At 41.3% G+C, this 12,904-nt stretch overlaps 1 protein-coding gene across 3 annotated transcripts in view; it reads right to left on the bottom strand.

Moving 5' to 3' along the window:
- Fam193a (family with sequence similarity 193 member A) overlaps nucleotides 1-12,904 on the bottom strand; it is a 122,566-nt gene that overhangs the window by 31,694 nt on the left and 77,968 nt on the right. For 2 of the 3 annotated variants that reach the window (XM_051165016.1, XM_051165018.1), the window contains 3 exons: nucleotides 12,750-12,903; nucleotides 12,450-12,629; nucleotides 7,293-7,544 (listed from right to left, as the gene is read on the bottom strand). In XM_051165016.1, the coding sequence (XP_051020973.1) occupies nucleotides 7,293-7,544; nucleotides 12,450-12,629; nucleotides 12,750-12,903 (586 nt within the window). The remainder of the gene's footprint in view (nucleotides 1-7,292; nucleotides 7,545-12,449; nucleotides 12,630-12,749; nucleotide 12,904) is intronic. The other variant, XM_051165017.1, reaches the window with a different exon arrangement.

Raw genomic sequence — 12,904 nt, 5'->3', positions numbered from 1 at the left:
GGTGAGGGAAAGAAAGGAAAGAATTGTGTAGATTATACAATTGTAGAGGAAGAAAACCCTAAAAGTTTCAGATATAAACAAAACAAAAAATGATTAGAGCTAATAAATGAATTTAGACCTACACCAAGATAAGTAGACGTTAAAAAAAAAAATCAGTTGCAATTTTATGTACCAAACAACTAGAAAATAGCATAAAATGGAATAGAATATTTACAAATTAACCAAAGAATTGAGAGGATGAATGAATACAGACATGCAAGCTGTGCCCATGAGAAACTACTATCAACATGCCCTAATTCCACATCTTCTATATACTTAAGGCAATCTGTCACAATACCAATGACTTTCTTTCAAAGTAGAAAAAAACTCATCTTAAAAGTCACATAGAATCTTCAAGGGCCTATAACTGTGGTAGTTTGAGTAAGAATGGTCCCTACCCCTGTACCTCGCCTGGGCAGCACAGTAGAGCTGACTCTGCTTAGGGGTTTGGGGATGAGCCAGCCTCTGAAGAACTGGCACCTGCACCTTGCCTGGGCATCATAATAGAGCTGGCCCTGAAGGTATGGACATAGGAGAGCTGGCCCTAAGGGCATGAGAGCAGGAGAGCTGGCTCTGCCCTTTGCCAGCTGAGGCATTGCGTGAATTAGCCAGGGCAGCGCTGGAGAGCTCACCCTGGTAGTGTAGGGTCGGAAGAGCTGGTGAGCTGACTAGCTCAGCTACCACCCAAACCTAGATCTGGGGTATTGAGTTGGCACACACCAACATTTACCCCATCTATGAACTACTGGAGTGAGTGAAGGGGCTGGTTTTGCAGATCCAAAGCGACACGATCTCCATGACACAGGGCAACAACAGGATATCCAAGAGGAGTTCCAATGAGGATCCAGTAACAGATAGAAGAGGGTAGCAGAAGGCAGAGGCCTGGAACTGGACCAATGACTCATTGGAATGAACATCTGCAAGTAAAAAAATGTGGACAGAAGGACATACTGTGGGCCTCTCTGTGATACAGCATAGATTTTTTTTTCCTTTGGGGGGGTTGGTTGCAAGGGCAGAGGGAAGGTACAAAGGGATGGGGAGAATAAGTGGGATTGGGGTGCATGATGTAAAATGAAAAAAAAAAAAAAAAAAAAAAAGGCCCCTGTAGTGACAATTCTGGATTTTTGGTTTCTTAAAAAAACACAGAAACAGGCATGTGTTGTGGTGGTACACACCTGTAATCCCAGCACTCTAAGAAGCAGAGGCAGATAGTTGTGTGTTTGAGGCCACCCTGGTCTACAAAGAGAGTCCAGGACAGCCAAGGCTACAAAGAGAAATGGTCTAGAAAAATACCAAACAGAAAAGAAACAAAGAAAGAAAACTAGAAATGTAAGAATGTGCTTTCATTTTAACCCCAGGTGTGGGGATATGAGGCTGCTTTGGATTGTCTGCAGAAGCTGACTATAATTTGCCTCATGCTCTAGCAGAGGCATGTTTTTGCCAGCCGCAGATAGTTTCTGCAACTGTGTGATGTTTGGAATTCTGGGAGGGTATATAAATGCTAGAGTCTCCATAGGCAGGGTGGGTGGTTCTTTAGGAGGGGAGTTGTTAGTAGTGTCACAGAGGCCAGTCTGGTCTACAAAGCAAGTTCCACAACAGCCAGGGCTGTTACAGAGAAACCCTGTCTCCAAAACCAAGACGAAACAATGTCTCTCTGACTGTGGATCAGGATGTAGCTCTCAGCAACTGCTCCAGCCACATGTATGCTGCCATATTCCCTGCCCGATCATGGACTGACCCTCTGAAACTGTAAGCAAGCCCCCAATTAAATGCTTGCCTTGGCCATAGTGTCTCTTCACAGTCAACTGAACAGTGCCTAAGAAAATAATCACAACTATCCTGACGGAAAGCAAAGCTGGACACTTGTACAAAATGCACTACAAAGCTCCAATGGCACTGGCAGTCAAAAGAGACAAGCAGGAGCCAGTGGAATAGCACATGCCTGTAATCCCAGAACTCAGGAGGCAGAGGCAGGTGGATCTCTGTGAGTTCGAGGCCAGCCTGGTCTACAAAGAGAGTTCCAGGACAGGCAAGGTTACACAGGGAAACCCTGTCTCAAAACAACAAAAAGCAAACAAACAACAAAAAGACAAGCAGGACAGCATGGAGATGAGAGGGAAGGCCAGGAGCTTAAAACCTCACTCAACCTGCTCAGCAGGAAGAGGCAAAGTCAGTGTTATATCATCTCACAGGCATCAGATGGATATCAAAATAAAATAATAGGTGTTGATGAAGATGTGGAGAAGAAAAATTCTGTGCACAATGGATAGACAAGCCTGAAAAGTGGCATAGTCTAGGTGGAAAACAGTAAGGCACTATCCAACAATTATATTCTTAGAAGAATTGAAAGCAGAGTCTTAAAGAAATATTTGTTTACGCATGTTCAGAAATATTAATTTGTTCCAATATAGTCAAAAGGTTGAAACAAACCTAGAACTGTAGAAGTGGAGCAAATAAAAAAGATTTCAAATCAAGTAAAAGCACCAAAACTAAAACAAGGGTATACAGATGAACCCAACAGTGACATATACAAGCATGTGAAGCAAAAACAGAGAAGACTGCAAAGAGAAACAAAAAACTTTCTACCATCATTGGAGTCTCCAATCCCATCTATTAAAAATGGGCAAATCAAGCAGGCAGAAAGTAAGGATGGAATGAAGCCCAACAACTGGAGACAACACGTTCTATAGATTACTCAACACAGAATACACAATCTTTTCTAGCTCATAGGGAACAGTCACCTCTTGGTTTTTTGAGATGGGGTCTCTCTTGTATCCTTGGCTGTCCTAGAACTAGCTATATAGACCAGACTGTTCTCAAACTCACAGAGGTCCCCCTGCCTTTGCTGGGATTATAAGTGTGAGTCACCATACTCAGCAAACATTCACTCCTGGGCCGTAAACACTCTAATAAATTCAAGAGTAACAAAGGTGTAGTTCATTGCCTAGCACTCTAGTCCATAATACAATTTTATTTGCTTGTTTGTTTTTGTGGTGCTGGCAATTGAACTTGGGACCTTGTGAAGCTAGGCCTATATTTTATTTTCTCTGTTATTTCACCGCAGTATTTTTCTTGTCATTTAAAAAAAACTTTTATATAGTTCACATCTACCTTAACAAATAAATGTATCATTGGTATAGAAATCAGTAGTTTTTTGAAAGCGTTTTTCTTAAGGATTTATTTATTTATTATGTATACAGTGTTCTATTTGCATGTACATCTGCATGTCAAAAGAGGTCATTAGATCACATTATAGATGGTTGTGAACCACCATGTGGTTGCTGGGAATTGAACTCAGGACCTCTGGAAGAGCAGCCAGTGCTTTTAACCTCTGAGCTATGTCTCCAGACCCAGTAATATTTTTAATCTTAAGGAAATTAAATCTTCATAGTATTCATTCTAAACATTTTATGTATGAAATATTTAGCCACAAATGGCCAGAGTGCAAGTTAAAACAAAAATTACAACCATGACATTAATAAACCTTTTTTGTTTTTGTTTCCAGACAATGTTTCTCTGTGTAATAGCCCTGGCTGTCCTAGAACTCTCTTTTTAGACCAGGCTGGTCTCAAAGTCACAGAGATGCGCCTGCCACTGCCTCCTGAGTTCTGGGACACAGGCGTGCACCCCCCACCCCCGGCTATGACATTAAATCTTACAAGCAATAACTGTGATTTCACCACAGCAGAAACTCTAACAAAGCAGCAAAGGACAGAGACACAGGCTAACCCAAGAACCTCAGTGTGAGTGGTTGTCTTAGTTATACTGAGACACCACGCTTAGCACTTATGAGAATCCTGCAAGGGAACTGAAGTTAAGCTTGCACCATTCAAAAACAGCTTGTCCTGTGTCTAGAGGATCCTTCTACTATCTCTGTGGGGTTGTTAACATACTACGTGTTTAAACAGTCATAGCTACAGCATTCAAGTAAGTCTGCCTAACTCAAATGATACAAACCAATTCTGCAAGGCCTGGTAAGAGAAAATACAGGCTTGTTTAGAGAAACCTACATTTTTACATCAGATATTCATTAAGCATTTCATCAACCGCAGATACTTCTCAGAGTGTCTTGCATGTCAGGAAGCACTCCACCACTGAGACATAGCCACAGCACTATCAACAGCACAATTAAAAACAACAACAACAACAACAAACGCCTTCAACAACATATTTAAAATGGATCAGTGGAGAGGCTAGAGAAATGCTCAGTGGTTGTAAGCACTGGCTGTTCTTCTAGAAAATCTGGGTTTGAGTCCCAGCACCCACACAGCAGCTGCTAGCTGTAACTCCAATTCCAGAGGATCCAGTGTCAGACCTCTTCTGGCCTCTGCAGGCACCAGGAATACTTGTGGTTCACAGATATACATGCAGTCAAAACAGGCACAAATGAAAAAGAAAAAATTAAAAATAAAATAAAACGGATCAGTGCATAGTCATGACACTAAGAAGCAACAAACATGGTTTAATTATACAGTTTTAGGTTTCTGTGTGACCTTCACCATATGTGGGTAGATCTCTGTGTCTGCCTTCCTACATAAGTCTTTTGCATTTGCCTTCAGTTTAGTAGGATTAAAGAAATGGATATCAAATACCAAAATGGTACTAAAAAGGGTTTTCTTCTTTACCCTTTTATAGGAGACTTCTAACTTTCTTTCTTTCTTTCTTTCTTTTTTTTTTGGTTTTTCGAGACAGGGTTTCTCTGTGTACCCTTGGCTGTCCTGGACTCACTTTGTAGACCAGGCTGGCTTCGAACTCACAGCGATCCGCCTGCCTCTGCCTCCCGAGTGCTGGGATTAAAGGCGTGCGCCACCACGCCCGGCTCCTAACTTTCTTATAAAAGGCTAGAGTCAGAGGCTGGAGAGATAGCAAAGAAGACCTAGATTCAGTTCTAAGCACCCACATAGAGAAGCTCACAACCGTGTATAAACTCTAGTTCAAGAGATCCAATGCCCTCTTCTAACATCCTTACACATAAAATAAACAAATCTGAGCTGGATGTGGTGGCACAAGCCTTTAGTCCCAGTGCTTGGGAGCAGCCTGGTCTACAAACTGAATTCTAGGACAGCGAGGACTACACAGAAAAACACTGTGTCTTTAAAAAAAAAGAAGAAGAAAACAAAACAAAACAAAACAAAAAAGAAAACTTTAAAAAGATAGGTATGCCAGAGAGATGGCGCAGTGGTTAAAAGCACTGGCTCTTCTTCCAGGGGATCTGGGTTTGAGTCCCAGAACCGACATTCTGGCTCCACAAACATTTATAAGGCCCAGTTCCAAGGGATTTGATAACCTCTTCTAGCCTCCATGGCACACAGGTGGAGAACAGACAAGCAGGTAAAACATTTATACCTCTCAGTCCCAAGGGATCTGACACCCTCTTCTGGCCTCTGGGAGTACTGCATGCATGTGGTACACACGGAAATGCAAACAAAACACCCGTATATAAAATAAAAATAAAAGGAGACAGGAAAAGCCAAATAAGGAAGAAAACCAGTAAACAGCTGAGAAGAGTGTTCCCAATAGACTTAGGGAACAATTAATTTGGTTATTTTATGAGAATTTTTAAAAACAATTATTTACTTTATCTTATGTCCATTGGTATTTTGCCTGGATGTATGTCGGTGTATGGTATCAGAACATGAAGTATCAGACAGTTGTGAACTGCCATGTGGCAGCTGGGAATTGAACCTGGGTCCTCTGGAAGAGCAGTCAGTGCTCTTAACTGATAAGCCATCTCTCCAGCTCTCTATTAGAATATTTTTCAAACACTAATTCTTGAACACTTTCAATAAGCAAAACCATACACTGGACATTCTTTAGTAAAAGCTCTATTTAGAAAAATTAGGAAGTGGACAGCACCTTATACATTCACCCAGAGGAAAGGAGGGTATAAGCCACAAACCTCACAAACACAGGCTAGCTTTGATTACATACCTGAAAGTGCTCTGAAAACATTTTGCTAATAAGACATTGTTACATATTCAAATGGGGTAATACTCATGTCGAACAAAACCCAAGCATAGGTTTGGGTAGCTTCTGAAGTTCAGTTTATTAAAAGTGAACATGAACCTTATTTTTTTTTTTTTTTAAATTTAAGATTTATTTATTATTACATATACAGTGCTCTACCTGCATGTCCACCTGCACACCAGAAGAGGGCACCAGATCTCACTGTAGATGGTTGTGAGCCACCATGTGGTTGCTGGGAATTGAACTCGGGACCTTTGGAAGAGCAGCCAGTGCTCTTAACCTCTGAGCCATCTCCAGCCGCCTCAAACCTTATTTTTTTTGTAAGTGTGGTGTTAATCAATCACCTGTGCCCTTCCCCAACAAACACACAGAAGAACCCAATTACTGGCCGCACATACAATACCATAGAGTGAATCCAGGAAAACCAATCCCTTTAAATAAATGTTTTAAATAAATGAACTAATATAGTTGAGGATTATATTTTTTGATTGATTAGTGCCAAATTAGAACCATAATAACCAACATAACAAAATCTCATTATTATGATGAGCCAACAAAGCAAGGCCAAGGCAGTCTAAGGTATGAGGAGTGAATCAGCTGGAGATGGTACACACCAATAGTCCTAGCATTAGGGATGTAGAGCAGGAGAATCACTGCATGTTCAATGATAGCCTGGTCTACACAGGATTTCAGGCCAATTTTTCTAAATTATCTCTAAATTTATCTTCAAATCTGACCACTTTCTAGACTTTCACTGCTTTTCCTAAGTAGGCTCTCTGCAGGGAGGTTTTTGAGGACCCTCCTCTGTCTTCCAGCTGTACTTCCATGGCCTCAGGTCTCTGCATTACACACTGTGGTTTTCTTCAGCTTGCATATTTTGACAAGGCCCTAGTCAAAGGTAAGTATACATACCAAAGCTAAAAAGTATGCCCACAAAACATCAAGAATTCAAGCTGTTTTCAACTCATTTTATGTATTATGCTAAGGCAAGAGTCAAGCCATCTGTAGAAAAATGGACTTTTGTTAAGGATCCTTGAGTTCAACCTATTAGCAACATCACTTGAAAACTCTAATTCTAGTGACTCAATCATGACTTTTTTTGTTTCCCTATACATTGTAAAGACTCAACATTACAAGAACTTTGAAGGCTATAGCCAAAGCACATGTCTGCAGCCCATGTAATCAGGAACAGATGCTGTTCTGCACAGGGGTGTCAGCATATTCACTCCTATCTGCTGAAGTAACTGCTCCTGAACAACTTCCAGGCCCTTCCTGCCCTGGCTTACCTTACTGTGTGTGAAGGGGGGTGCTGTATACAAGGTGGGATGGATGAGCGGTCGAGGCAGGTGTGGAACAGTGTGCAAGGGCACATGTCCATGGATGTGAGGGTACAAGTGCAGCGCAGGATGTGTCGGTTTCTCTGGGCTCAGGAACTGATGGCCAGGAGGCAGGGCTCCAGCAGTCATTGCTGATGTAGGTAGCCCAGAAGCTTCTTGTTTACAAACGTGGCATTCACAAGTGTTCGGAGTTTGTTCTGCCTAAAAGGACAGAAAAAGAAGTGCTTGTTTAGCTGGACACTCAGGAGGCAGATGCGGGCAGCTCTCTCTGAGTTCGAGGTCAGCCTGGTCTACAGAGCGAGTTCCAGGATAGTCACTGCTACACAGAGAAACCCTGTTTCAAAAAACCAAAACAGAACAAAACATCAAAAACTTGTTTAATGTAGAACAAAGAATGGCATGTATTAAGCTGCAATCAGTTAGATACTACAGAGCAAACACAAAGATACAGGGCTCACCATGGGCTAACCAGAGCCCTCACAGGGGAAAGTACACATGCCAAAGCTGGTAACAAGGAAGGTGGTAAAGAGGAGAACTGAGCCTTATTTTCCAAATGGGTATTTCCAAGAGGCAGCAGCCAGTGATCAGGGACCCAAGTGAGCAGGAACAAGGGACCCCATAAAGGTATTAGAAGGATGAAGCTAGGAGGAAACTGGGATCAAAGAGAACAGGAACACTGAGTGGCTGATCTCTGCTGGCTCCTACCATACAATCAACAGCTACAATGAAACTGCCCCCATGAAGGGTAGACAGGATGCTAGCTGGGGCAGAATGAAGAGACCAGTGATACCAAAGCAAATGTGAAACTGAACACAGACGATAAAGATAACACTTCAGGCTCTAGAATTCAGTCAAAGCCAAACCCTGGAAAGTCTTTATTTTAAGATAGCCAGAACTTTGGGGGGGGGGGGGGGAGAGGAAAAATCTGGACTTAATGCCAGGGTCTTTCCTTGTCCTAGCTCTAGTGCAGAGAGCAACATGCAGCATGGAGACCAGGGAAATAAAGTAAAGAAGCCCTGCTACCAAAGAGAGCAGCTCAGTGTCAAGAAGAGCTGAGCCAAAATTAACAGATGTTAGGTCTCAAACCTGGGATAAATAGCTTAGGAGTTTATTTAACATCAAAGTAGACCTGGCCACCAGGTTCTCCCAGTATCCCTTAGTCCCAGCTGTTACAGGGTATGGAAGGTCTATCATAGCCCCTACCGTAAACTCCATCCCACGGGCGGCTGGGCTGCCTATCCCCTGGTTGCCCTTGTTTACATAATCCAGCCATTTTGGTTAGCCTGACATTTCAGCAACTCTCCTGGATCTTCCCTCTCCCTTCTCCACACATGGCCCAGCTCAGGGTCATGTTCACTCTGGATTCTCCCAGATGTCCCTGCTTCTGGTTATGCGCTCCCTCACATCTACAATAAACCTACTCTACCCATACCTAGGAGCAGTCATGTCCTGTCTATTTTCTTATTTCATTCAGCAGACTCAGTGGGAATGGACAGGGAAGTGAACGAAACAGAAACACATTAGGGAGACTGGATATGAGAAAGCTGTGCAATGCTCCATAAGCTATCCACAACTCAGTGGTTGACTAGGAGGACACGGTGTACACACAGACATGAACTCATAGCATGAGGAAGAATTCACCAAAGTTCATTCACTGGAGTAAAATCTGAGCAAGGAAAATGTTCCCCAATCTACACACAGATGTATTGGGACATAGGAACCTTCAGAGAGATGACCACAGAAAGCAAAAAAAAAAAAAAAAAAAAAAAGAAAACACACACACCCCCGGCAAAAAACAAAAACAAACAAACAAACAGCAACCCCAAAGGAAATCTTAGAATACAAAGTTGCTCTATTACCTAAATCATTCAATTTTTAACAAAAAGAACTGAGACATGCCAGAAAAGAACAGTCACAAGACAGTGGTTCTTGGCCCACATATCAGATTAGCACACAAAGGTATCTAAGCAGGATTGCAGCTTATTCAGAGAATTAAGGAAATGTTAAAAACAAGTATCCACTATAAAGTGAAAAAATACATAAATTCTAAAACAGATATAAGATAACAGAAAATCTGTGAACCCTAGTAAGCCACAGAAACTACCCCTACGTAAAATGTATTATCAAAGCCTAGCAGAACTGGAAGGACAAAAAAAAAACCAAAACAAAACAAACATATACAAAAAACCTACCATTCCAATATCAAAACGCATCTCTCAGTAATTGATAATCTACAGGCTGTATGTAATTCTAACTTCCATGAAGGTAGCATTTGAAGGTGGGACCCTTTTGTGGTCCTACCCTCCTGAGTATCACCCACGTAAGGCTACTGTGGAAAGATAGCTACTTATAAAGCACACTGGTGGTCTGGATGAGAATGGACCCCATGGACGCATATATTTGAATGTTTGATCCCCAATTGATAGAACTATTTGGGAAGGACTAGGAGGTATAGACTTGTTGGAGGAGGTATGTCACTGGGGTGGGCTTTGAGGTCTCAGAAGCCCAAGATGTTCCCAGTTAGCTAGTTTTTTCCCTCTTCTCTCTCACATGCCTTATTCTTAGGAATCGAGATGTGAATTCTCAGCTACTGCTCCAGTACCAGGCCTGCCTACCTGCTGCCATAGACTCACCCTCTGTACTATAAGCTCCAAATAAATTCTTTCTTCTATAACCTGTCTTGGTCATGGTTTCTAATCACAGCAGAAGAGAAGTAACTAAGACACATCTACCAGATTGAGGGGTAAGCCCTGGTGTATTTCAAATTTATCACAGTCCAGTGAATTGTGGGATAGAGACAAACAAACAGATCAGTCAGTGAACAGATACAATATAAGTCTGAATTGTTAACATGGGAAAATATGATCTTTCCAAAGAATGATTCTAAGGCTAACCTTATACAATAAAAAATATTGAGTCAAATGGATCACAGAATCAGTCAGAGGTAAAGTTACAAATCTAGAACAGTTTTGCTTAAAATATGAATAAATAAAGGCTAGAAAGCATTAAAACAAAAATCTTGTATTTCACACAAAATACCATAAGAGGCAGTGGCAAGTACTAGAAAGTGTAAGGACCTGGGCTCAGATCCCAGCATTTAGTGTAGGCAGACAACTCAATACAGTAAGACATTCTACAGACCTGAGAAAATAACGCAAACTAGGACTTGCACTAGTACATAAAGAACTCTTGCAACACAGTAACCAGACAGAAAAGAAACAGCCTTTAGGTATATATAAGACAACCAAAGAGGTTATTTCTCATGTATTTATTATCAGCAAAACTACTACCCATTGGCACACGCCTTTAATCCCAGCATGATCTATATGAGCTCAAGGCCAGCCTGTCTACAAAGAGAATTGATAGCCAGGGATACACAGAGAAAGCCTGTCTCAAAATACAACAACAACAGAAAAACACACACACAGAACCAAACCAAACCCCCTAACACGCACACACGCACACACACACACACGCACATCTCTGAGTAGTCTGTAATGGTCAAAAGGGAGAAACAATTCAATTGCTGACAAATACAGTTTAAAAATAAAACAAAACAGCACACAACCCCACATACACCCCCACACAGGAGGAGAACAGAATGATATCAGTAGGAATGGTGTGCTTTCCTACAAAGTCTGAGGCCTTAGTTCAATCCATAGTACTACAGAGGGTGAGAAAAGGAAGGACAGAGCTAAATGGGGATACAGCTCAGTGGAAGGGAGCTTGCCAACCAGGAGTGAGGCCAAGAATCCAAACCCTTCTACTTCAGTGAATGAATGAATGAATGAATGAATGAATAAAGTTAAAGAATTTCTCAGACTTCAGTCAAGAGTCCAACTGGACAATAAAGGCAATATAATCAGGAATTTAAGGCCAGTCTTAGCTACACAGTACCACCTTGTCTTAACAACAAAACCTAAAACTAGAAAACAACAATCATACAAAACAAACAAAAAAACCCCAAACACACACACACACACACACAAAAAAAAACCAGTCTCTAAAAGAGATAACTCATCAGTTGACAGCATGTACTCCTCTTAAAGAGCACATGATTTCAGCTCCTAACACCCATATACAGTGGCTCACAACTGCCTCTAATCCCAGCTCCATGGAAATCAGATACTGCTGGCCTTTCTGCTCATCTACACTCACGTACATATGCAACATACAAATATGTTATTAAAAACAATAAAAATAACCTTTAAAAAGTAAAATTATAAAAATAAGAGAATATAGAAGCACATTCTTCAGAGACATACTGTTAAATGAAAAGCAAGGTAGCTATTCTTTCAAGACAAGAAAGAATAAATATTTGCATTTGCATATAATGCAACTGCTCATCTACTGCGCGTAGCAGCTGAAGGTTCACAGATGATCGGGCACAGGTAAGGGAGTAAATGATGATAAGATGTCCCAATTTATTCTTTTTGATATCACTGTTGTTATTTTAATCATATACTTATGTTATGTATTATAATGATTAGTTAGCAAAGCACCTGACTTTCATTTGTTCTCCCTTTCATTTAAAAATTGTTTACTGAACAAATAAATCTCTGAAGCTGGGTGTGTAGAAAACACACCTATGATCCCAGCACTTGAAAAGTGAGACCCGGGGGCTGGAGAGCTGCCTCAGTGGTTAAGAGCACTATGGGCTCTTCCAGAGGTCCTGAGTTCAATTCCCAGCACCCACATGGCAGTTTACAACTGGAACTCCAGTTCTAGAGGATCTGACACCGTCTCACAGACATACACGCAAGCAAAACACCAATACAAATAAAATAATTAAAAAAAAAAAAAGTGAGCCCTGTCTCCAACACAAACAATTAAAACTCCTGTCTTACTTCTACAGAAAAAACTCAAAAAAGAAAAAGCAAAAAAACACTTATCCCAGCAAGCACAGGGTTATAAAACTAATGACAATTACAGATAAGAAAAAAGAAAAAAAAGATTAAAATGAGTTGTATATTTTATAAGTGTGTTTCTCTACAGTTTTAATCTTCAGAAATTGCTGGCATTGGCATAAATTGTTTCTCTTTACAGAAATATACACAAAGGAAGAGACCTTTGGGAGAACAGAAAACATGAAACAGAAGATCCTACCTGCTGAGCTGGGTAGGATGGAGGTGGAGTGTCCACTTTATTCTCCTCTGCCCTGGGGTTACCATTTCCTATGGCCTCATCTTCTTTGGGAGCTCCTGGGGGCTCACCACTACTCTCACCATCAGCATCTTCATCATCAGCTTCTGAAGAACTACGGCTGGTGCTGCTTACCTGAGGGGACTTAAAAGGCAGCTTTCTGTAGCTTTAGTTTTCAAAACAACAACAACGTGAATGAAGTGTAAAGATCACCACATCCTGCATTTACTGACACCCACACCTTCTCATAAGCCACACTCATACCTCATCTTTCAGGGCCATGTTCTCCCCACCACCATTCAGTTCGCTGTGGATTCCATTCATGTTGGCCACCACATTGGTATCATCGTAGTTAGTCAACGGATAAATGTCAGCAAACTTAGCTGACAATGGTGCGACGTCTTCATCATCACTACAAC

Source organism: Acomys russatus, chromosome 22, assembly GCF_903995435.1.
Source record: "Acomys russatus chromosome 22, mAcoRus1.1, whole genome shotgun sequence".
NCBI lineage: Eukaryota > Metazoa > Chordata > Mammalia > Rodentia > Muridae > Acomys > Acomys russatus.
Note: the sequence above shows the minus strand (reverse complement) of the source record. Positions and strands in the feature narration are given on the sequence as shown.